The following is a 24,603-nucleotide window of genomic DNA, read 5'->3' as shown; positions in this document are numbered from 1 at the left end:
CCTCACAACTAACTGTAACAGTTATCGCCATTCAGAATTTATCATGCCATTCGTGAAATAATATATATATATATCATACAGTAACCTCGAATAATTGATTGTGTGACTGTTTGAGTGTTTATTTTACAGTAGATAATTGATAGGGAATGAAACAATTAATGACTTCTGAACATCAACTTGCTATTATATAGGTCGTGGGACATCCCCCCGACTTAGTTAATTTTGTATAGGGTTCATAACTTTATCTTTAATTTTTCTCTTATGTTACTTGCCGTGAAGAATTTTCTTTTGCTGTCCTTTATTGTTGTCAAATACCGTGGGAAAAAAATACCGGAATTGTAATTGCCCGGAACTGCACATATATTTAAGTTACATTTGTGACGTCATTCCATTGTCTGCTCGCTCCAAAACTTTGAATGTAATTTAAGTAGGGTAATATCCTCGTAACTCACGAGTCTCCGGGGCCTCGGCTCTATTATTTTTAAGGAATGGAGAGTTACTTGGACATTACCCTCTTCATTAAAAGGAAAGCAATAATGAACCTAGAAACTATATATATAACTATATCGTTATTGAACACTTTGTGTAAATTATTCTTGAATCCATTGTTCATGAGCATATAACTCGAAGAAAAGGCAGATTCTACTGTGCTTTCGTGGATTTCAAGAAAGCGTTCGATATGGTTAACCGAAATAAATTACTTTATCTTCTTTTAAAAAATGGTATCCTTGGAAAAATATTGTTTATTGTTCCACTGGTGTTAGACAATGATGTTCACTTAGTCAATTGCTGTTCTCCATCTTTATCAAATTGTAGACCAGGCCATTCATTAATTAGGGGTGACCAGCATGACCCAATTAATTAGTGTGCTATTTTTATCTGCATTTAGGAAGGTCTACGTTTTGGGAGGTCTTCGTTATGGGAGTAAACCTGACAGCCTTCACACTCGGGTTCATAAACAAACGTAGTGGAGCCACAGCCACAGCCGCCACTTCCGGGTTTAGGAACCAAAATAGTGAAAACACACTGGTACAGCCTTCACGCTCGGGATTTTAAACAAAGGGAGTGGAGACACACTTTTACAGCCTTTACGCTCGAGTTCATAAACAAACATAGTGGAGACACACAGTCACAGCCGTCACTTCCGGGTTTAGGAATCGAACGCTCGGATTTTTCAACACACGTAGTGGAGACACACTGTCACAGCCTTCACACTCGGGTTTAGGAATCCACATAGTGGAAATACACTGTCACAGACATCACACACGTGTTTAGGAACGAACATTATGGAGACACACTGTCACAGCCATCACACATGGGTTTTAAACAAACGAGGAGGAGACACACTGTCACAGCTTTCATACTAGGGTGTTTAAGCAAATGCAATGGAGACATGCTTTCACATCCTTCACACTAAGGTGTTTAAAGGAACGTGGTGGAGCCGCAGTGTCACAGCCTTCACACCCGGTTTTATGAACCAACATAGTGGAGACACACTGTTACAGCCTTCACACTTGGGTTAAAAACAAACATTATGGGAGATAGAAGCGCAGCCGGTATTTATTGGTCCCTTGGCCTAGGTCATACGTATTTAAATACAAACCTTAACCCCTATCACCTATTCTCTGATAATCAGAACGTTTCTTTTCATGACTGACATCCACACAATAACAAAGCTGGCGATGTAGTCAAACGGGAAGTAATAACTGGTGGTGACGAGCTTCAAGTCAACATCAGTGTTCTGCCTCTGCTGTATAGTGGTCCTGTATGTATAGATACAGATAAGCAACGCTGGATTGAAGGTCTCCATAAGTTTAAAAACTAAATTTATAAACTTTGTACCGTTCAATAAAACATGAGGTAAACCTTGAAGTTTATATGCCGTGTATCGTACTGCCCTTTCATATCTCAGCTGCTCTAATCATAAGTTATTAATCCAAGAAGGTTGAAAAATACGTTTAAATAGTGAAGACAGGCTATGTTCTTTTGTGTGTAGTTAGGAACATAGAATCAGAATACCACTTTTGTCTTGTATGTCCATTTTATAATGGTCTTAGATGCTCTATCATTCCCGCATATTACTATTCATTTCCTTCACAAATAAAATTTCAACAATTGATCGCATCTAAAAATACCCAATGTATCACTGCTTGCAAAGTATGTATTCTTAGGATTTATATTACGATCACGTTTTCTACAGTCACATGTACAATATATATTTCAGGCGCTTTATTATGTTATGCGCTGTAACTTGTATCTGAATATACGGACCAGTGGACCCCCATGCTGTCACTAAACTCATCATCTCTATCCATGGTCCTATACGGCATATAGTTGATATACATGTATACGGTATACATGGCATAGTCGAGGATATATAAGAAACATTCTAAGTACAAGAGCTGGCGCTTCTACACCTGCACAAAGAAAATACTCACTTGAAACGAGGCTGAAACTGGCAAGCAAAAGCACAACACCGTCAGTCACAGCCATTGTAACACTCTGCCGCACAGACCAGGACGAAGATTTTGATATCTTATAACTGTGTTGACAGAAAAGTTTCCTGGGAATGTCGTATATGAAGGATTTCACAACATGCTCTTATTTTGGCGTTTTGCTTGCAATAACATAAAAGCAAAGTAAAGCAAATCCAGCAGATGTCATTACAGGCATGTCCTTCATGTTAAGCTGGCCATGTGAATGGATGCAGCTAACGCATAGCTAGACACGAGTACAATATATCTACATTTCCAAGGACGAATGTTTCATGGACACTACTTCGCCAAAGAATCAACGGTAGTCTACATATCTGACATATCATTCCCTTGACGGATACGACCCGTGAAGGTCAGAGTTAGAATTGATCTTCAGTAACCCATGCTTGTCGTAAAAGGCGACTAATTCGATCGGGTGGTCAGGCTCGTTGACTGGGTTGACACATGTCATCGTATCCCATTTCCGTAGATCGATGTTCATGCTGATGATCACTGGATTGTCTGGTACAGATTCGATTGTTTACAGACCGCTGCCATATAACAGGAACATTGCTGAGTGCGGCGTAAAACTCAACTCACTCCTAGATGGACTAGGACTTTGTTAGGACTGTACACTATTATTAAATGCTAACGCGCAGCACTTCGTGAAGTCCGGACTTGGCTTGACCATCGGTAACCCGCGCATGTCATCAGAGGCGCGAACTGGCGTCAGGCTCGCAAACATGTCATCGTATTCCAAGTGTACAAAACGATGCTCATGGTGTCAGTCTTTTGACATTGTGTTTCATCCTGACTCCATTATGTAAGGCCTCCATCATACCGCGGAAATAAAAACAATTATACCTTTTTTTTATTTCATTCAAATTAGGCGTTCTTCCTGAACCTACATTCGATTGCGTTGTCTCGAACGTGTACATGTTGAATTCACGGTCGAACAGCATGGACCTGGGTGCCTTAGTACAAAGCGGTCTTTGCGCTAAGGTTGTTTTGTACAACGGCATTCTGGTTTACATTATATGTATCAGTTTTATAAACCAGGATGTGTCGGATAGGAGGTGTTAAATTCTCGGTAGTCTCTGATGTACCCATTGTTTGAACGGAAACACAAAACTAAACAGCTGTCAGCTTATGTTATACAAGCACATTTGAATACGAAGGAAAAAATGTAACCCACCAAGCCAAAGGTTGGTTGGTTGTAAAATCTACACTACAGTATTCCAGTTACAGTGCACCCTGGTTATAATGACCCTGGTTATAGTGACACCCTGGATATTTTGCCAGAACGGATTTCCTGCCTAAAATATACCCTGGTGATAATGCCAACTGGATATAACGCCGTATGCCAATTATTTGGGGAAAAAAATGTCATTTTCTTTTGGTTAAAATGTCAATTACACTGGCTGCAGGTAGTATACATGCCATAATTGGTTAATAGATATGACTCAAATTAATTAACCAAACTCATTAATGCTTAGATTTCAGTAGCCATGTAATCCAAGATAGGATAACACATGTGACAATACACTTCCTGCAACCTACAAGACGCTGTGATCCCCAAGACGCTGTGATCATTTAGTCACACAAGTCTCATGAGGTGAGGCATCACCTCGACCACCTTGTTCATTGCATACTGTCCTACCTGGTTATAATGCCACCCTGGATATAACGCCATATTTTCTCCTGGACAAACGGTGGCATTATATTCAAAGTGTACTGTATATGGCGGCGGTCTATGAATGGCCGAGTTTTGACCAGACAAGCCAGTGATAATAGCACGATCGATCTGTAGACACAATTGGGGAACGTTGACATGTGTGAAGCACGACAGCGAGCCTGACCATCTTACGTCAAGCATGAGTTGTTAAATGTCGTGTCTATCTCAGATCTTCATGCATGGCTCTGTAGCCAAAGGTAATCGGTTATCTGTTAAGAATATAAACTGACACTGCTTAGACTATTCACAATAAGTTGCACATCAGATTAGAAGAAACTTTATTTTCCAATGACATCGTGAGTGAAAATATAACAGGAAGCAATAAAATACAATAAACTACACATACGAATGAAGTTAAGCATTTACTGTTTTGTAGGGCACTACGAGACATGTTCTAAAACTAAGAGAAAAGTGAGAGAAGCAGTCTGAAAAATGGGCAATAAGACACAACTGTTAAACTATACGTATGCTATTATTAATAGCTCAGATACTACTTTGGCTACTATATATGTACAGCACTAAAAAGGTCATTACAAAAGGTATCGGAGGTAAAGGCACAATGTAACACATTCTCGACAATATTTTCGCTTATATTATTATATTGGGGCATATGCACTCGCTTTAAATTCCTATAGATGCAATAAAATACTTATTATCCCTTACGACTTGCCTGAAATCGATACTTGAAACTTAACAGCTTCCAAACAGAGAACACTTGCCATATATGGAATGTAAATAACTGCTCCGTACATCAACAACTGTCGCAGGCTGTGATGGATGTGTTGGCCAAACTGGTTTCAATCACAAATTGTGCGTAGGGTATTCGTAAGGAGCGTTCCAGGGGAGATAACTCTATGGGGTTCGCTTGAAAGAAAGTACAGTCTGTTGAGGGCATAAATTCATTCGAACTTTTTTTATTTATTAATGTAATTTAGCTACGTAATGTTTATTGCAATGAATTATATGGTAGCTTCCCTGAGGGCTGATAGTTAGTGTTATTGAGACAAATGCATTATTTATTCTTAGCGAATAGTGCCTTTAAGATATAAGAGCAACATTAATAGGGTAAGAAAGAACTGTAATTAAACACTCTGACAGAGGTAAATTAATGGCGAGACCTGTTTCTTTTTCAATATCGATGGAAATTAAATTCGATGAAAAGAAAATAGGAAAAGTTCGTTCGAAATTTTGCAGCTCGTAAAGTAAGCTTTCCTCAGATATCAATAATGATCTCTTTAGTTTTATTTGCTTTTGATTCAAAGTGATGTTGTTTGACCAAATTTGAAAATTTATTGATTCATATAAAATAAGATTGAGTTCGTTTCTGTAAGCTAGTTATGAGTTATTTAAAAGGGAGACAAACGCTAGATCATTTGCAAACAATTGTTCCTAATTATGTGTAATTTCTACAAGACCGTGTCATGGTATGTGCATTTTGAAAACAGTATTCTTAATTGCTGTTTGTTAGACACACTTAACCTAAATCACTGATGGCATTATGGTCTTGGAGTAACACATACATATAATCATTGTATCCTCTGGAACTCCATTATCCTCGACTCTCATTCCCCCACATTCAAACTGCTTGCCACGAATGTCAACAACATGTGTAGGTTGTTGTCTTTAAGAACACCAGCTAGCTCAGATAGCGCATGTTAAGGTATCCTAACTTATTGTCTCAATTACTATGTACAAATAGAAAAATCGAACATATGACATATGCAACAACATTGCAACAAAGTAAAATACAATGCAATAAAATGAAAAACTAAGAAGGTTACATTGTGAAAATAAACAGTTTTACCAGAGAATCAGAAATATTTAGGGTCACCATATGATAACTTCAAACTGAACACAGAAACTGTCCACTGTCACAGATTAGCGTAGTTGCCTGCCGCCGCCTCCATCAGCCCACATTGACGACTGAAGTCAAACAGCAGCTGAACATCATCCTGCAACAGCAACTATACTATATACTTCGTGGAATTATCAAAGTAATTCAAAACGCTTTGAGCCCAAGCGGGTATGGTGGCTAAAAATATATGCGTAACGACCCATGGTGATCGTATAGGGAGACTGGCATTTACTGCGCCTGGTGATAGATTAAACATAAAGTGTCAGATAACCCCGGCAGCGTGTCAAGCTCATAATATAAATCAGACCGTGACATAGGTAGATCATTGCTGTCTGGGGAGTTAAACACCAAATAAATACCAACTAAAGGAGATCATCCACGAATGGTTTGCTTACATAATCAACTCGGTAGCAGATGAAACCCCTATTTATATTAAAGTTGTATCAACTGGACAGAGTGAACTAATACTCTAGAAACATTGATGTGTGGATCCATGTTTCTTTACTAGGAAGTTACTCTCATAGGTGGGTGATGGGGGATATCAATCAGAGAAAGGCGTGTGTATTTTTCAAATAGGGTAACTAATCATTCAAAGTCCGGTGAAAATATTGGAGATGTATCACCCATTCAACGGTTAACATTTGAAGCCTCACACCCTGATATCGGATTGCGGATGCTGCTTCGATTGAAGCTTTGACTGATATATTCTGTGTTCGGATTGCCACATTGATAAGGGACCAACCAACAGTTTACATATATTTAGAAGCAAATGTGTAACCTCACCACATGAGACTGGATTGAGGTTTTGCCACGGTTCAAACTTTGAGAAATTTGGGGTTCAAGTCGTCAGTACCGAGGGCATAGATCCTTGCTCTTAATATCAATCACTTGTTAGATTTGGTCAGAGTTGGAATATTGACTTACAGCTTGGATATTGCTGACTGGGTAAATGCCCGACAATATCAGAACTGGCGACAATATGGGAGTAAACACACACCCTTGTAAGATGAAAGCCAGGACAACTTTGGAGGAATGTTCTGACATGCCCGACGACGTCCACGCGATGATCATCAAGGATGCCACAGAGAATGTTTCCCATGATGCCAAGAGACACAGCAGTCTTTCGGTCAGCCTCTCTGAAAACACACCGTGACCTTTATAATCATGTTTTGAACAATATTTCAGTTATACCAATTCGACACTGACTCAAACCAGATCATTTTAATGAAAAAATCGTATCAGTAGTATTTGATCTTTGGAAGAATTTTTTTTGCCAAAATTGAGATAAACAAATGTATGATGTAAAATTTACCTGTGCAGCACAACAGTAGGGTATGGATGACATGACAGGTGGTGGAGGTGGGGGTTGCCTAGTATTAAGGCCCCAAGGTGTTCAATAGAGATTTGACCAGGTATCTGCAGCATCTTCACTGATCGGGTGAGTTTTGAGTTCTGTGACAGAAATCAAAACTTCTTAATGGACAAAACACGAAACAAGAGTATGAGCGAATTGGGTTTAACCCACTTTCATCAGGTCAGTCTGAGGGAAGGTGATGTCAGTGTGAGGTCCATGTCAATGCCGATACATGCACAAATAAGAAATTCATATTTCGTGTTCATTTTGTATGAATATACGCCAAATTGCGTCCAATGCTGCTACTTTTGCGTTACTGGTGTTTTTCTTTTGTTTTGTTGTTGTTTTGTTTTATGTTTTGTATTTGCTTTGTTTATTGTTTGTTGTTATTGGTTGGGTTTTCTTTTCTGGGGTGGGGTCGGGGGGTGTTTGTAGTTGTTTTTCATTTTTTGGGAGGGGTGATTTTGCTAATTACATGCAAAATACAAACGGTTTAAAGTATGAACTCTCGCCTTTGTTTGTAGTTTTACATTCACAAGAATGAGGCCTGAAGTAAGGTTGATCTGACGGGTCGTTTTTATGGTCACATCACCATACTTTTTCTCCTCGTTCTCTTTTCCAGCAACATCAGCCTGGGAATAAGCAAAACGGTCAGTGAGATAAGAAAAATACACTGGTTTACATATTTACCCAAAACTATATAATTTTATATTTGCAACATGGCATTATAACTTTCCTGCAGTTACAATTAAGTAGGTGTACAATATTTATATGTCGTTATGTTGGTTGATTGATTGGGTTGTTGGTTTACCCGCGCTCAGCAGTATTTCAGCTATATGGTGGCGGTCTGTAAATAACCGAGTCCAGCGATCGATCGATGAGCATCGATCTACACAATTGGGATACGATGACACGTGTCAACCAAGCCAGCAAGCCTGACCACCCGATCCCGTTAGTCGCCTTTTACAACAAGCATGGGTTGCTGATGACCCGGATCTTCACTGGTACTATACCATGCTGAGTGAGTGAGTTTAGTTTAACGCCTCTTTTAGCAATCGGTCAGCAATAAAACAGTGGGGTACACAAGAAATGGGTTTCATACATTTTACGCATGTGGGGAATCGAACCCGGGTTGTCGGCGTTGAGCGCGAACGCTTAACAACTTGGTTACCCCACCGCCCGATGTCGTTAGGAACACACTTGACAAGGATTAATGTTTGTATAGAGGATACAGAGATTATATCAATTGTTAGTTTAAACATGAACAGCTTTTATTTGAACATGCGAACATATTTCTATGCGAACATGAATACTGTTTTGCATCAATATAATTGACAGAAAATAGAATTGAATAAGTTAACTGCCATTATCATACATGGTCACTGCAGATTCTCTTTGGCATATGTTTAGGAAACAGTATTGTATCAAACTGCGGTGTTGCCAGCGATGCGTGTTGCAAGCGCATCCTGCCCCAGGGTTGGCATACTGAAAGCCAGAAAGAAACACAAGAGCTGTCAAATAGATACCTCCAGTGGGGTGACGACAACAATGTTGTGGATGTTGTTCTCTTCCACCAGCTTCCACAGCAGCTTCACCAACCCAGCTGGCGGGGCAACCGCTTGAAGGTACCCGCTCACATAGGTCATAGACTAAAACACGTGAATGATCGATACTTCTCAAATGCAAAATGAAAAGGTAAAGTTTTAATTTCCAATTATGTTCTTGATTTTGGTGAAATGTCTTAAGCATTATATATGATACACGGGAAGTCACGAACGGAAAATATCATATGCCATGCTACTCTTATTATTGTGGACATTTCACACATCATTACATTTCTGGAGAAGAACTATCGAGGGAATATTTGAGTTCAGTTTAGTTCAAATAGAAATTTCAAAACAAAGGAGATATAAATATAAAACCGAATAATTTTTACGCCATATCTTATTTACTTAAAAATCGGCATATCTATTATATGTATTGTGTTTGGAAAATTCTTAGAAGGTTGATCACCTACGAGTGTTTTTTTAGATCTTTACGCAGGTATAACTTAACAGGAGAGGAGAGAGAAAGATTTCAAAATTTCAGTAACCATTTCAACGATACTTGCATGCTCACATAGAGATTGTCTGATACTGATATGGTTGTCAAACCACGTGTACATTATAACACTTGTTCCGTTCGTGTTCGTTTCATTTAATATTTAATTGAAAACATCAGTCCACGTCAAGGAAATTCTGTCCACCTACCGGACCCACTCGGACAATGAAGTCAGGATTACCATCCACCCACATCCTGTGTCGGGAGGGACAATCTGCAACATTTAATGTTTCGATCATTCCACCAATACGTATTTTTAAGGAAATGGTAATCTGATCTAGCTTCATATCGTTCAAGATGCATGTTTACATTGTCATCGATATTTAGTACACCATGTATCTACTTACCATCGTTTTGTTGATTTGTAAGCATCTGCAACAAAATCGATCGGTGAATCAAATATCATACAGTGTATATATTCTTTGACATGAATTTTATTAATGTGCATTGGTTTATGTTGATTGGATGAGGCAGTAACACATCGATTACTCACATCGAATGGACAAATAATCAATTGATTCACACCAGTACTGTTATGATTTATTTTGAAAAAAACCTGACACAGATGAAGAAATAGATCTTACTTGAAATAGATATCACAAACAAGACAAACGTTTGTACAAATGATGTCTTAATACTTTACGAATGCTATTGGGGCAAAGTGAATTGGCAGAACAACCTAAACATAGATACAGCATAGGTGGGTGAATTAGTGCACACCGGTTTTTTTGTAATTGCAACTTGTAAATAACTGAAACTGGAGCACACACCCACACAATTCTGTCAGATGACCCAAACAACTACAATTACTTGTTCTATCGACCCAAACAAGATCTCAATTTCGACCAACTATCAGGTCTCGGTACCTGCTCTTGCTGGAAGGTTTTGTTGGAGGTAAATGATGATCCGTAACCAATCATAAATACTACAGTACGGTTTCTGTACCATATATGTAATGTACCATATCTAATGTACCATATGCAAAGATAATTTACATAGAAATCCCGTCTCAAATACTTATTTAGTGGCTCCGTTACACAGAAGTGAGAGAATGGGAAATGTATAATGGCATACACAGAACTAGGTATACTGATAACTGAAAGAACGATGTATTATGTTCTCTGTAAACCGACCTCTGACATCTGCCTGAATGTCCTTCCGTCCACTGTAGTGTCCATACCACTGTTGAGATAGCAATTGATGAAGCTGTCAACGTCCATGCTGGTGTTGCCATATTTTGTCATCTCCAATAGGCAATGGAAGACACACTGATACTGCTCCTGTGGGAAATATACAAGCCTAATTTGGGGCTGTGAGGTAGCCTAGTGGTTAAAGGGTTCGCTCCTCATGCCGAAGGCCCGGGTTCGATTCCCCACATGGGTACAATGTGTGAAGCCCATTTCTGGTGTGACATTGCTGGAATATAGCTTAAAACGGCGTAAATCCAAACTTACTCACAAGCCTAATTGAAAATATATGACAGTGGAAGCGTCTCATCTTAAATCTGATTAGGATTATATATAAGCCACATAACTCTAGTTTCAATGATTAAAAGTTACCTTTTGTGCACACCTTAAGTTCAGGAATAAGCTTCCCATGTCTCAATATACACGTTAGAAAGATCTATAGATTGTTTTTATATTGTATCGTCCTCTAAAGTTAAAGTATTTTAGATTTAATTACTAGTTTTAAATATATATCTGTGATAGTCTAGTTGGTTTTACTGTCGTTTGTCGACATATATTTTAAACAGATTTTACTGATGACCTTGTTTCCATGGCTGTGTATGGCTGTAATATTGCCGATGCGATGTAAAATTTTAACTCACTCACTCACCCATCAGTGTCCGGACATCTACACTCCACCTACCGGAGTCTGTATCATGTTCTTCCTCTGATCCCTCATGGTTGACACGTACCCCAGGACATCCACCACCCCCTCCCCTCGGGCCTGGTCTATCAGGGGGCAAAATATTTCTAACATTTCATTTGGTACCTCTTGGATAATGGTATGCCCTCAGAGTATATCATATAAAATATGTTCAGTATAGTATTGGATGACTTCCCTTCATAATCAACAGTCAAAGATTTTTGTCGAGGGCTGTTGTTTAAGGACACCCCCATTTCAATCTTCCTAAAACATTGTGTCCAGATATTCAAGCTGGTACTGTTTACAATATATTGTCAGCTGACACTTGTGTGACCATTCAGTGTATCATGTATGAATAAGTGAAAACATTAGAATAAGTTATGTCCTTATGATTACGTCATCTGAAAGGGGATGGCTAGTGTCTCCAAAACAAGCTCTTTCAGTCAACATGAAGGATGGAGTCACTTTAACAAGCGATTGCAATTGCAAATTTTTTTATCGTCCCTCCTACTCAAACATATATATGATTGACATGTTAATCCGTCTGACGTTTTGATTGTTTGCCTACCTGCAGTGAACGAGCAGTGGTCCGTCCGACATTTTGATGGTTTTCCTACCTACAGTGGACAAGCAGTGGTCCGTCTGACGTTTTTATTGTTTGCCTACCTGCAGTGGACGAGCAGTGGTCCGTCTGACGTTTTTATGGTTGGCCTACCTGCAGTGGATGAGCAGTGGTCCGTCTCAAGTTTTTATTGTTTGCCTACCAGCAGTGGAAAAGCAGTGATCCGTCTTGACGTTTTGATGGTTGGTCTACCTGCAATGGACAAGCAGTGGTCCTTCTGACGTTTTGATGCTTTGCCTACCTGCAGTGGACGAGCAGTGGTCCGTCTGACGTTTATATGGTTTGCCTACCTCCAGTGGATCAGCAGTGGTCCGTCTGACGTTTTGATGGTTTGCCTACCTGCAGTGGACGAGCAGTAGTCCGTCTGACGTTTTTATGGTTTGCCCACCTGCAGTGGATCAGCAGTGGTCCGTCTGACGTTTTGATGGTTTGCCTACCTGCAGTGGACGAGCAGTGGCTCGTCTGACGTTTTGATTGTTTGCCTACCTGAAGTGGACGAGCAGTGGTCCGTCTGACGTTTTTATTGTTTGCCTACCTGCAGTGGATGAGCAGTGGTCCGTCCGACGTTTTGATTGTTTGCCTACCTGCAGTGGACGAGCAGTGGCTCGTCTTTCGTTTTGATTGTTTGCCTACCTGCAGTGGACGAGCAGTGGTCCGTCTGACGTTGTTATGGTTTGCCTACCTGCAGTGGACAAGCAGTGATCCGTCTGACGTTTTTATTGTTTGACTACCTGCAGTGGACGAGAAGTGGTCCATCTGACGTTTTGATGGTTTGCCTACCTGCAGTGGATGAGCAGTGGTCCGTCTGACGTTTTTATGATTTGCCTACCTGCAGTGGACAAACAGTGATCCGTCTGACGTTTTTATTGTTTGACTACCTGCAGTGGACGAGCAGTGGTCCGTCTGACGTTTATATGGTTTGCCTACCTGCAGTGGATCAGCAGTGGTCCGTCTGACGTTTGGATGGTTTGCCTACCTGCAGTGGACGAGCAGTAGTCCGTCTGACGTTTTGATGGTTTGCCTACCTGCAGTGGATCAGCAGTGGTCCGTCTGACGTTTTTATTGTTTGCCTACCTGCAGTGGACGAGCAGTGGCTCGTCTGACGTTTTGATTGTTTGCCTACCTGCAGTGGACGAGCAGTGGTCCGTCTGACGTTTTTATTGTTTGCCTACCTGCAGTGGACGAGCAGTGGTCCGTCTGACGTTTTTATTGTTTGCCTACCTGCAGTGGATGAGCAGTGGTCCGTCTGACGTTTTGATTGTTTGCCTACCTGCAGTGGACGAGCAGTGGCTCGTCTTTCGTTTTGATTGTTTGCCTACCTGCAGTGGACGAGCAGTGGTCCGTCTGACGTTTTTATGGTTTGCCTACCTGCAGTGGACAAGCAGTGGTCCGTCTGACGTTTTTATGATTTGCCTACCTGCAGTGGACAAGCAGTGATCCGTCTGACGTTTTTATTGTTTGACTAACTGCAGTGGACGAGCAGTGGTCCTTCTGACGTTTAGATGGTTTGCCTACCTGCAGTGGATTAGCAGTGGTCCGTCTGACGTTTTGATGGTTTGCCTAACTGCAGTGGACGAGCAGTGGTCCGTCCGACGTTTTTATTGTTTGCCTACCTGCAGTTGACAAGCAGTGATTCGTCTTGAGGTTTTGATTGTTTGCCTACCTGCAGTGGACGAGCAGTGGTCCTTCTGACGTTTAGATGGTTTGCCTACCTGCAGTGGACGAGCAGTGGACCGTCCGACGTTTTGATGGTTTGCCTAACTGCAGTGGACGAGCAGTGGTCCGTCCGACGTTTTTAAGGTTTGCCTACCTGCAGTGGACAATCAGTGGTCCGTCTGACGTTTTGATGGTTTGCCTACCTGCAGTGGACGAGTAGTGGTCCGTTTGTCTCAGCAGCTGTCTGTCTCACCAGCCAGATGAAGTTGACCAGAGCGAGGGTGTCAGGTACACCGTGGTCAGGCCAGGTTGTGAAGTGGAACTGGAGAACTGACCGACTTTCTGCTGTCTGTTGTAGAAAGGATTAGCATTCATAGTTCAACAAATCAGGCGCCAATTGCACATTCATTCAAATTCACGCGTTTGTTTGTTTATATAACAACTCTCACATGCTTCCAAAGTAGTGTTCTTCATATAGCCAATCAACTTTAATCTTATACACTGAGTTTAATTTTCACTTCACTTGGGACATTTAAGTCTGACGTTTCTTGAGGTAATTCCTACTTCTTAGCGTATTCATTTGATTACCAGCCAGACAACTGGTATATATATCCCCTACATGTTTGGACTCTCCACGAATTCTTCAGTTTGAGAACTTACAAATGATATTTTAATTGTCTATACATGAAAAAAGTATCCTGTTTGCGATTGTTACGCCTTACTTAGAAATACTGGTGATTACATTTTCAAGGTTTCAAGGTACTATGCAGTATGCTCTTTCAACGAAGATTTCAATCAGCTTCGAACGAGTCTTGCTGAAAAGATGTGTGATCACGATAAATCTCAGTTAAACTTTCAAAGCATTTTATTGTAGCGATATGGGAGACAAATTCCCAAATCTGACGCATCAGTGGCAAAACTGATGTTCAATGAAGTTTCCTATCTTTTACTTTTACTTTATGTTTCCATTGTTTTTCAGATGAACACTTGACAGCCTTTGAAATTGTTTGTCATCTTTTCGAGAATACCTACACGATAGTGATTCACAAATACTTGCTCCTGAAACATTTGGATTGTATACTTATAGATTTCTTACAGCCATGGAAAGCGGTTTTTCACTTTATATTTCTGAACGTTAGTCAAATAAAATATGACTGTAAATAATCCATGACATCATGCCGATACTTACTGTACAAGACGTGACCTTCAGATGTCTCACTGTAAAGTTTGCTCGGGTTTGTATGGCTCCAACTTCCACCTGGAACAGACCTGTGTTCAGGACGCCCTGTGACGGCCAGTACTGTTCACATTTCACCTGAAATTTATGCTGACAATACCACACACATTCTAACCAAAATATTGCATTTTTCAGGTTCCTCTGAATGCCCAGCAAACACTCTTTTGTCGTTTAGTCTCAAGTAAGTTTAATTGTTTAAAGTATTTTCGGAACAAAGTCTATCTCCGAAATTAAAATTCTTGTTTATCATAGTTGTAAATCATGCCTGCTTGTATCTACCTTACATCCTTCTACGAGACCAGTCACCATGACAATAAGGCTGCAGGAACGTTCCCAGATCATTCTCCAGAAGTCTCCCACGGTCTTCTTACTGGGGGCTACAAATCAACGGTATTTATATATCAACATCAATCTCTCAAAGGAGGGATGATCTACAGTGGCGGCGCATGCAGAAGAAGCATTAATGAGACACTTTGAATTCAACTAGCTACCTCCAGAGATAAATTTAAAGTTTTATACATAAGCAGAGTTGAAAACGGATGGCGTTGTTTTGAAACATTACAACAACATTGTCATCACCTTTAAAGCTAAGTTTTAACCATATGTGTTCTGCTGGCTCTAATCACATTCTAATGTCAATTGTCCAAAGTAAAAAGTAAAGTAAATCTTTACTGCCTATTGATTTATTGATATTAAGAATGACATTGTGACGTTAAATATTAGCTCACTCACTCACTATGATCGTATACAACATACCTTGAGCGGCGATGTAGTTTCTCCTTTGATTAAAACTCTGGAACAGAAGAGGAAACTGTGATAGTGCAGGACTTCAGATTGTTTCAAACTGGTTGTTTTGTTGTTTATTTCATTATGGCTGCGGTTTGTAAATAATCGAATCTGGACTAGCAATTCAGTGATCAACATCATGAGCAACGATCTACGCAATTTGGATCCGATGACATGTATCAACCATGTCAGCGAGCCAGATCACTCTATCACTTTAGTCACTTCCTACAAGTATTAGTTGCTGACCCAGATCTTCACTGGTGTGCAGCACTTAAGACAGATTACTGCATGATACAAAACAGAGGAATGATCATATAATACGTCAGAACGTTTTGCATAAAATAATCCTACGTGCATCAGACTGGCGTTGATATAGTCAGAGCCTGGGACTAACAAAACAGTGAAGCAGTTGGCTGAATCTATCTTACAACTTGCACAATTGTTCAGTAATAAATCTGCAGTTCATTTCATATGATATAGCTTCTAAAACACTGACGCAAACATCTGGCACAAAACTTTGCAAACACTCGGACATTTGCTGTGTATATTTCATACAATATGACATTTTCGACCCGTGAAGATCCGGGAAGAATTAGTCTTCAGCAACCCATGCTTGTTGCAAGCGGGGACTAACGGGATCGGGTGGTCAGGTTCAATGACTTGGTTGACACGTGTCATCGTATCCCAATTGCGTAGATCGATTCTCATGACTTTGATCACTGGATTGTCTGGTACAGACCGCTGCCCAATAGCTTGAATATTGCTGAGTGAGGCGTAAAACGCCAACAAAATTAAACCAAACAAGATGTTTTCAAAAATTCCTAATGCAGAATACGTAATAACCCTTCCCTCGTCAGACACAAGAAGCATGAACTTGTTTCATAGAAATATTATTGCATTATTGCAAATAAATTTTGAATCTCGTTAGGTATGAATGCATTGTCGACTAGAAAGGACCGAGCTTCAAATACCCACTTATACATAGATGAATACATCCAATCAACAATGCCGCACTTTCACAACGTGTTTGATAAAGCTTCTCGAATATTGAGACAAAGATCAAGGTCCCACAAAACCTTTTTAGCTCTACGACATTTTCGTAACCTTATGATGAACTGTTAAACTACGAAAGGTTACAAATGATTTATGGATCGGGGCCCTGGCATGGAACTTACATGACTCGTACATTCGCTGTGAATGAACAGTGAAACACATGCATGTCACAAGCACACGAATACACATACTTAATACAATACATGACTTACCATAGATCTCCACCTCACAGATGTTCAGAGCAAAAGTATACCCATCAGTTCTTCCAAACCCCTGGTTCCTGATGGTGACGTATCTGCCGGTACCGTTACACGACACGTCAGTTGGTTTGGTGGATGAACTCGGGAGGGTGGAGCAGATGTTGGAGGTGTCATTATTCAGTAAGATGTTGGAGTTGGCATTTCTAGAGTAGGCTTGAAAGCAACATTGTTTTAATGTTACACTATAGTACTGTGTCAACATAGTTGCTGTTAGCTCATATTTCAGATCACAAAACTATGTTCATGTAATGGAATAATACCGAGGAGACACCTCCAATGTATATGTTTTACAGCAGATGGGGATTAGAATACTGACACCCGATCGGTTGCCAAAAATAACAGCACATTGAAGCTCAAGATAGTTCTGGGTGCACATGTTTTGCACAAAATCCCTTTTAAATTTGTATTTTCTTCACTGAACCAGATATATTCATTGTACCTTACAGTAAACGTCCTGATCCTCAAAGGTATTGATACGTTAATTGCTAATATTGTCCGTATATATACAGTAACCCATGTGTATAGTAAATCAATTCTGAAACAGTATAGCAAAAATAGGATTAATAGAAATACGTATATATATAAATGTTAGATTGATGTATATTTGACAATGGTGCAACACCGTTACTGCTAGAGTTTGACCAACAGCATACACTAAAAATGTGCCTCGTCATATGTCTATTTTGGTGACAGAGCAGTACCTAGTGCACATATCTGAGAGTGTATTCTTCTTTTATCCAGTATGTAATTGTTATAATAACCTTGAGACGGAATTGCTTCTAAGCTAATTCATTAATGTGAAACGTATATAGATATAAATGTATCTTTACAACATCTGTTATATCATTACATAACTAGCAGTATGGTGTTGGCGTGATAATGTGTTATTTTTAATGTGTTAGGATGTACTGTAATGATAGACAAGCATTCTGCAGGGAGTTCAGGTAAGTAGTCTAATACATTACAATCTTAAAAGGACCATCGAACGTTTAGTTTTCTATTACATAACGATGCCTTGATACGTACAATTACGTCTACTGTAGATCCTGATGTCATACAGCTGGAAGTCCCGGCCCAGATCCACTGTCCAGTCTGACGGAGATCCACCAGCGTGGAAACAGGTGCTAATCCCACCATCTACGTTATTGTCACCATCCACAGCCTTTGATGCAAGCCAGCCTCCAAACACTGATGCTGCTGATGTTGTCTTTTGAAGTGCAATGTTTCCTATGTAGTACAAAATTAATGTCACACACGGAGTTCCATACACATTCCAGTATATGCTTATACTGAAAATGACCCTGTATTTGTCGGGTGATATCCTATCTATATTAAGTTATCATGGGTTTACATGCGTAGTGACAGTCGGATTCCAGTTCATAGTATAATGATAACCACATCCCTACAACCTATCTGTTTTGTTACAAATATTAATACGGTGTAAGTGATCGGGTCATCAGGCAGCTTGTAATGATTTGTACGAAAAGCAGTTTTCACACCCACCAAAACAGAATAGTAGCATCCATATGAATGCCTTTGTATGCGGCACCCACGTTTCTGCCAAAGACCCCCATCCTTTGTCCAACCCCTATCACAAGAACCAGAACAGACAGAACAGAGAATGAAAGATATCGCAAAAAAATGAAGTGATAATATGTGTGTGATACTGAGTGAGTGAGTGAGTTTAGTTTTATGCCACACTCAGCAATATTCCAGCTATATGGCAGAGGTCTGTAAATAATCAAGTCTGGACCAGACAATCCAGTGATCAACAGCATGAGCATCGATCCACGCAATTGGGATACGATAACATGTGTCAACCAAGTCAGCGAGCCTGACCACCCGATCCGATTAGTCGCCTCTTACGACAAGCATGTGTTACTGAAGACAAATTCTAACCCGGATCTTCACGGGTTTTTAAATGTTTGTATGTGATACTGACGCTTCTGGCACATGCTTCCTCCCGTAATCCATCCAGAGTCGCAGGCAACTGAACAGACACCCGTAGTCTCGTCACATGATGTCCCGCAGTGACAGGATTAGCTACAGGAGTCTCCAAACCATCCTGGTTGACAGGTACCTGTGTGGAGACACAGAGAAGTAACATTCAACACTGAAAGGAGTAGTTAAACTTTCCCAGTAGGCTATGTGGTATGTATCCGTTTACTGACGAGCGGACAACAGGTATTGGATAACGCTACACTGGATAGTGGATGAAATCATGTTGTATGGATGACAGGACAATGTTTAGATACATAGATCATTGGACAATGTGCTGTAGATGGCAAGGCCTCAATAGGGATGACTTCATCTCTGGGCTTGGATGGTGATCTACCTTCTGTTGTTGGCGATCTATAGCCTGTTTTTATATTGTATTGTCCAAATAGTGCTCTTAGTTTTAACTTTCCACGCTAGTTTTAATTCTAATTGTGATATTCTAGTTGTTTTACTGTCCTTCGTCGACAGGTTTGTATAATATACATATATTCCATTTCAATGTCAAATATGTTCTCGTCACGATATGGCTGAAATATTGCCGATGAGACGTTAAATATTAACTCACTCACTCACTCACTGGGCTTGGATGACAAAGTCGTGTATTCGGATGACTAGAAGTCGAGTTATGTATGACAGGACCCAGAATGTAGGCGAAGGTCATGTTTGACGACGACTGAAATGAGGATTTATTTTTGACATCATGCGCAAACGCACATGTACAACTTGTGACATATTTACATTAATTTGTAGTTCAAGGTACAGATTAGAAATACACATGAAAACATTGCTCTAGTTTCTGACAGTAGATTATGTATGACGAACACGCAACCTTTTTCTTCCTTGTATAATATATAGAGGGTTGTAAGCTGGTAAAATGCACGGATGAATATTTATTGCTGTGAGGTTAATTGTTTGGAAAGGTTAATAGAATACCCTAGTGAAATCGATTCATTAGTCTCATCGTATAATCCATGAACATCTTGCTCTTTCCTCTCGACTCCAGTGATATCTATTAAGCTTTTAAGCACACACTTCACATAACAGTGACTTATACGCGAAGTTTATAACACTGTCAGATTAGAAATACAACCTTTTCCTTCCATATGTAATATACTGAAGTTGGGATAATCCATTTTCATCTTGCTCTTTCCTCTCGACCACAGTTACATCTTTTAAGCTTTGTACGAAGCAAACGCTTCACACAACAGTGAGTTATACTCGAGGTTTATAACACGTTTTTTACTGGTATTGTCCCGTTAGCTGAGATGCACACGCAGATAGTGGACGGGTTCGTCTATGTATAACACTTGCAAAACAAGTTTTGTCAAACGTGTATGCAACATGCTCGTCTCAGTATATATATACACAATAGATTATTTGTAGTGATGTACACATCCTCGAGGAAGGTACGTATTCTTCGACGTAAGACAATCGGCTGCTGTACTCACCCGATGTCAGCTGTATCCATTGAAGTAAGACCACTACAACGAATATCCTGACACCCGCCATGTTGAGAAACAAGGAAGTGAAATACGCAGTCAAGATGTGTTAAAGGTTACGCTCACTGAATATCCACTGTGTCGTGTATGTGTAAATGTATCTAAATTTATCTTTTGGAGCCATGATAGGGGACTACAGTCCATAACAACGCCAGTAACACACAACAAAATTTCACAGACGTTTAATAAGATTGTTAGACACATATCACGTATTTGTGAACAATGTGTTCAGCTTTCACATTCGTTATCCATGTCACATTTGCTCATATTCAGGTACATCCTTTTCAGAAGGGATTAGATTAGATACATGCTGTGGGCAGGTATGTAGCCAGGCACAGAGATACCGGTTTTATCTTGCTGTATATTGGAAAAGAGCTGAGTGAAATATCAACAGCTCGCACTGACTAGATCCTCCTCCTATGCATGCATGTGACTCACTGACCCGTTGTAATGTTGACTCCCAACAGAGCTTGCAGGGTAGCTTCCATCTGGGTTACATGCGGTCAGCCATGACGACGTATCAGCCCTGGACTGGGCAGAGGGACTTCAGGAGAATTGTTCTATGCAGAAATATAGTGAGAAGCAATGCTTTGATCAATGTTGAGTAAAGTGTCATCAGGTCGCACTCACTATTTTCCTCCTACACATGCATGTGACTCACGGTCCCGTTGTCAGGCTGACATCCCAACACTGTTTACAGGGTAGCTTCCACCTAGGTCACGAGCGCCCAACCCAGACGACGTGTCAATGAGGCCTCAGAAATCTATTTACCTGAGCTCGTAACACAATACTGTATATCTATTTTGATGTTATGTATGTCGTGGCGTATTTAAATTAAATGTATTGTATTACTTTTTACTTTCATCAAACACGACCTATTGTTTTTTGTGGAGATTGCTGTGGCTGAGTGAGTTAGATTGCATTACTGGGACATTGTGGGTTCAATAATGGATCTCACCGTTAAAACAATAGAACCTGTACTTTTCTGAGAAAGTGTAATCCCATATGTTTCATTTAACCACCTCATTGAATGACATTGTACACTTCCTGTGGTTCATGAGTTATCCCCTGTGTGTTGATATTGTTTGCCGTGTGGGGCACTCCGTCAGTCCATACACATGGTCTACTTATGTTATTTTCGATAGTGACTAGGCCTTTTACTCCTACAAGTGCTTGTCATACAACAGTGCCGCTCAGATTGCAGTTACCTTGATATTACACAGAAACCTGGGCTATTTGCATTCAGGCCTTGAATATATCACTGAAATGACAAGCCTTACAGTGACATGAAACCTGTTGGACAGGGAAACCTATGGCAGGACATGTTCACCTTTTGCTAACACCTTGTGTCATCACCTGGTGGTCCGTTCTTAATTTACCCAGCTCTGTTAGCCTTTACACAATGTGGAATCTGTAATAGTCAGTATAGGGTATTCGTTTGCACAGCTGCTGTATATTTACAAGAGGGTTATATCCTTCCGTTTTCCGCTAAACTCACTTTCAGCCAAATCCGCTTTAAGAAAGTAACGATACAAATGGATATACTGACTCTCGCAGTTAAATGTTTGCTAACATGTTTCTATTACTTCCAGCTTACTGACATCCGGTTCGAAAAGAAAAAAGATGCAAAAGCAGTGTATATTCCACTTGTCTTGCAATGTTAGTCCCCTTGCTCTTTGCACACAACACGTGACAGACATGCATGTATTTGTGTATTGATAGCTTAAAAGAGAAAGTCCGATTCCATTTCCAGAGGAAGCGACAAAAGATAACCCAGATAAATTCACTGACCCTGAGTGGCGCCCGGCAATGATGTCTCTGTGTATCCATGCAATGAAGTCAAAGATTATATAAATATAGAAGTAAGCTACTACAAGCTATTTCACAAACACACGCACACACTCACTCACTCACTCACTCACTCACTATCGATTACAAGTTCTTAAATATCAAATGGCGACGTTTTGTTATTTATCCTAATACCCTTATAAGGATTATATACTATTCGCACAAACGTCGCCCGAGGGATATCAAAGAACTTGTGGGGCGGTGGGGTAGCCTAGTGGTTAAAGCGTCCGCTCGTCACGCCGAAAACCCGGGTTCGAATCCCTACATGGGTACAATGTGTGAAGCCCATTTCTGGTGTCCTCCGCTGTGACATTGCTGGAATATTGCTAAAAGCGGCGTAAAGCCAAACTCACTCACTCACTCACTCAAATAACTTGTAGTCTATGCAATGACTATTACTATTTTGTCATTACGCAACTTCTAAAGATCTTTATCAAACAATTCACCTCTCACAAACATATGTTCACACAGAAGTTAGGAATGACCATTCCTCTAAGGTCAGTCAAAACTTTATGACATCAGTGTCCCACGATGACTATGATATGTATATAAGATGACTGACTGACTGACGCTTTCAGCAACATTCCAGCAATATCAGGGCGGGGGGACACAAGAAATTGGCTTCACACATTGTACCCATGTGGGGATTCGAACCCGGGTCTTCGGCGTGATGAGCCAACGCTTTAACCACTAGGCTATCCCACGGCCCCGTATAGAAGATGAACGTCTGTGTGACAATTCCCATTGTTCTCAACACCGACAAAGTAACTTTTCTCAGTTAAGAACAAAATAGTCCAAAGTCTTAGATGTGCGAAAGGCAACCCACCTGTTGTTGATAACTAGAATGTGTTACGTCAGTAAACAGCGGATAATTACAAATACTTTGTTGGTAAATTTTATTCTGTTTACATCTTACGGCAGACACAGCATGGGTTATACAAATTAATCACATTCAGATACATTTTTTAAAATGCAATAAAACGAAGAAGTGAAATATTACTTACGTGGTGAAATACATGAAAACAAAAACATGAGTAAAGCCGAGTTGATATACCTTGGTTGTTTTGCAGTATTCGGATAGTATCACATTTGCTGAGATCGGTGGTCATGATTTCAGTCATATTACTTAATGACACTAGAAATGGTATATGTCATGAACTGATCTGACAGCCATAACATACAACATGGGTTATTTGTCATTTTAACGTTTGTCTGCAACATCCCATCCTAGGTATTCGTAGCCAAGATTGTTTACCATCCCATTACATGTCTTTCGTTCTGCGGTATTTACCATCCTCAGTACAAAATACAAGTGTCAATTATCTGAATTTTAAGTAACATAAATACAATCAAGCAAATTAGCTTCAATGCGTAAAATATGGAAATTGTAGTGATCATACAATTCATAAATATTCGTATTGTTCAGTAGTGACATAACCTATAAAAATAACAACAAATATAACAATATAATAATAACAAATCATTAACACGTATCATATGTACAAACTACCAAATACGAACTAAAAAGGTTTTCATACTATATTTCAGGTTGGATATCTTACATGGTATAACCGTCCCTAGTATTGTGATCTACCTTCAGTTGTCGGCGATCTATAGCCCGTTTTTATATTGTATCGTCTTCTATAGTTAAAGTATTTTAGATTTAAGTACTAGTTTTAACTGTATATCTGTGATAGTCTAGTTGTTTTACTGTCCTTCGCTGACAGTTGTTTTAAATTGATTACCTTGTTTTCATCGCTATACAGCTGTAATATTGCCTATGCCATGTAAAGTTTTAACCTACTCACTCATTCACTCACTCACTCACATGGTATAACCATATACACTATTCCAGACTTGTCCTCTGGGCAGAACATATTCAGTTATGTGAACATTAAATGTGGTATGTCATAGCACATACGAAAAGGATCCACTGGTCTCAACTCAGATTTGGTTGTTTTCATACACTTTGTTCTGAATGACATCGTACTGCGACTTCTCCGCTCTCTCCCTGGTGACTTCACTCAGTTCGGTGTAGTCTTGCTCATTCGTTCCTGACGTGTTCGCATGATCAGGGGCCTCTCCAGTCCCACCTGTGTCTGTTTTTCTCACACCTGTGCAAGGTGAGGATATCCATTTAAGTCTGAAACAGTTGTGTTTGAAAGATATAGGACAGGTGACAGTTATAACATTCTAGAGCCTGACAGCCTAGCTTGGGTTGTATACTCCACAGGGGGCTGAATGCACATTGATCTAG

At 40.0% G+C, this 24,603-nt stretch overlaps 4 protein-coding genes and 1 long non-coding RNA gene across 5 annotated transcripts in view; all 5 read right to left on the bottom strand.

Annotated features, from left to right (window-relative positions):
• Positions 1-5,435: 5,435 nt before the first annotated feature.
• LOC124261807 lies at positions 5,436-7,401 on the bottom strand. Its single transcript, XR_006894433.1, has 3 exons — positions 7,377-7,401; positions 7,062-7,200; positions 5,436-6,161 (listed from the first exon to the last, which is right to left on the bottom strand). It is a non-coding gene; the product is annotated as an uncharacterized LOC124261807 (long non-coding RNA).
• A 179-nt stretch (positions 7,402-7,580) lies between these two features.
• Positions 7,581-11,501, bottom strand: LOC124261830 (receptor-type tyrosine-protein phosphatase T-like). Its single transcript, XM_046696208.1, has 7 exons — positions 11,388-11,501; positions 10,652-10,798; positions 9,866-9,890; positions 9,668-9,732; positions 8,945-9,067; positions 7,949-8,050; positions 7,581-7,604 (listed from the first exon to the last, which is right to left on the bottom strand). Exons 1-7 carry the CDS (start codon positions 11,499-11,501, stop codon positions 7,581-7,583), a joined length of 600 nt encoding a protein of 199 aa, XP_046552164.1.
• Positions 11,502-13,864: 2,363 nt separating this feature from the next.
• On the bottom strand, positions 13,865-16,071 carry LOC124261821 (receptor-type tyrosine-protein phosphatase alpha-like). The gene is made up of 5 exons (XM_046696201.1): positions 16,040-16,071; positions 15,659-15,695; positions 15,182-15,279; positions 14,855-14,980; positions 13,865-14,014 (listed from the first exon to the last, which is right to left on the bottom strand). The coding sequence occupies exons 1-5, from the start codon at positions 16,043-16,045 to the stop codon at positions 13,865-13,867; spliced, it is 417 nt and encodes a 138-aa protein (XP_046552157.1). The 5' UTR covers positions 16,046-16,071.
• A 328-nt stretch (positions 16,072-16,399) lies between these two features.
• LOC124261778 lies at positions 16,400-20,934 on the bottom strand. Its single transcript, XM_046696134.1, has 5 exons — positions 20,448-20,934; positions 19,577-19,672; positions 18,901-19,081; positions 18,028-18,228; positions 16,400-17,154 (listed from the first exon to the last, which is right to left on the bottom strand). Exons 2-5 carry the CDS (start codon positions 19,658-19,660, stop codon positions 16,775-16,777), a joined length of 846 nt encoding a protein of 281 aa, XP_046552090.1. The 5' UTR covers positions 19,661-19,672; positions 20,448-20,934; the 3' UTR covers positions 16,400-16,774.
• Positions 20,935-24,110: 3,176 nt separating this feature from the next.
• Positions 24,111-24,603, bottom strand: part of LOC124261757 (multiple epidermal growth factor-like domains protein 10) — a 47,667-nt gene continuing 47,174 nt past the window's right edge. The window contains exon 11 of the mRNA XM_046696119.1: positions 24,111-24,489. Coding sequence (XP_046552075.1) covers positions 24,291-24,489 — 199 coding nt within the window. The 3' untranslated portion in view covers positions 24,111-24,290. The remainder of the gene's footprint in view (positions 24,490-24,603) is intronic.

Source organism: Haliotis rubra, unplaced genomic scaffold, assembly GCF_003918875.1.
Source record: "Haliotis rubra isolate DU_JTF1 unplaced genomic scaffold, ASM391887v1 Scf1198, whole genome shotgun sequence".
Taxonomy (NCBI): Eukaryota; Metazoa; Mollusca; class Gastropoda; order Lepetellida; family Haliotidae; genus Haliotis; species Haliotis rubra.
This window is presented reverse-complemented; position numbering and strand designations above follow the sequence as displayed.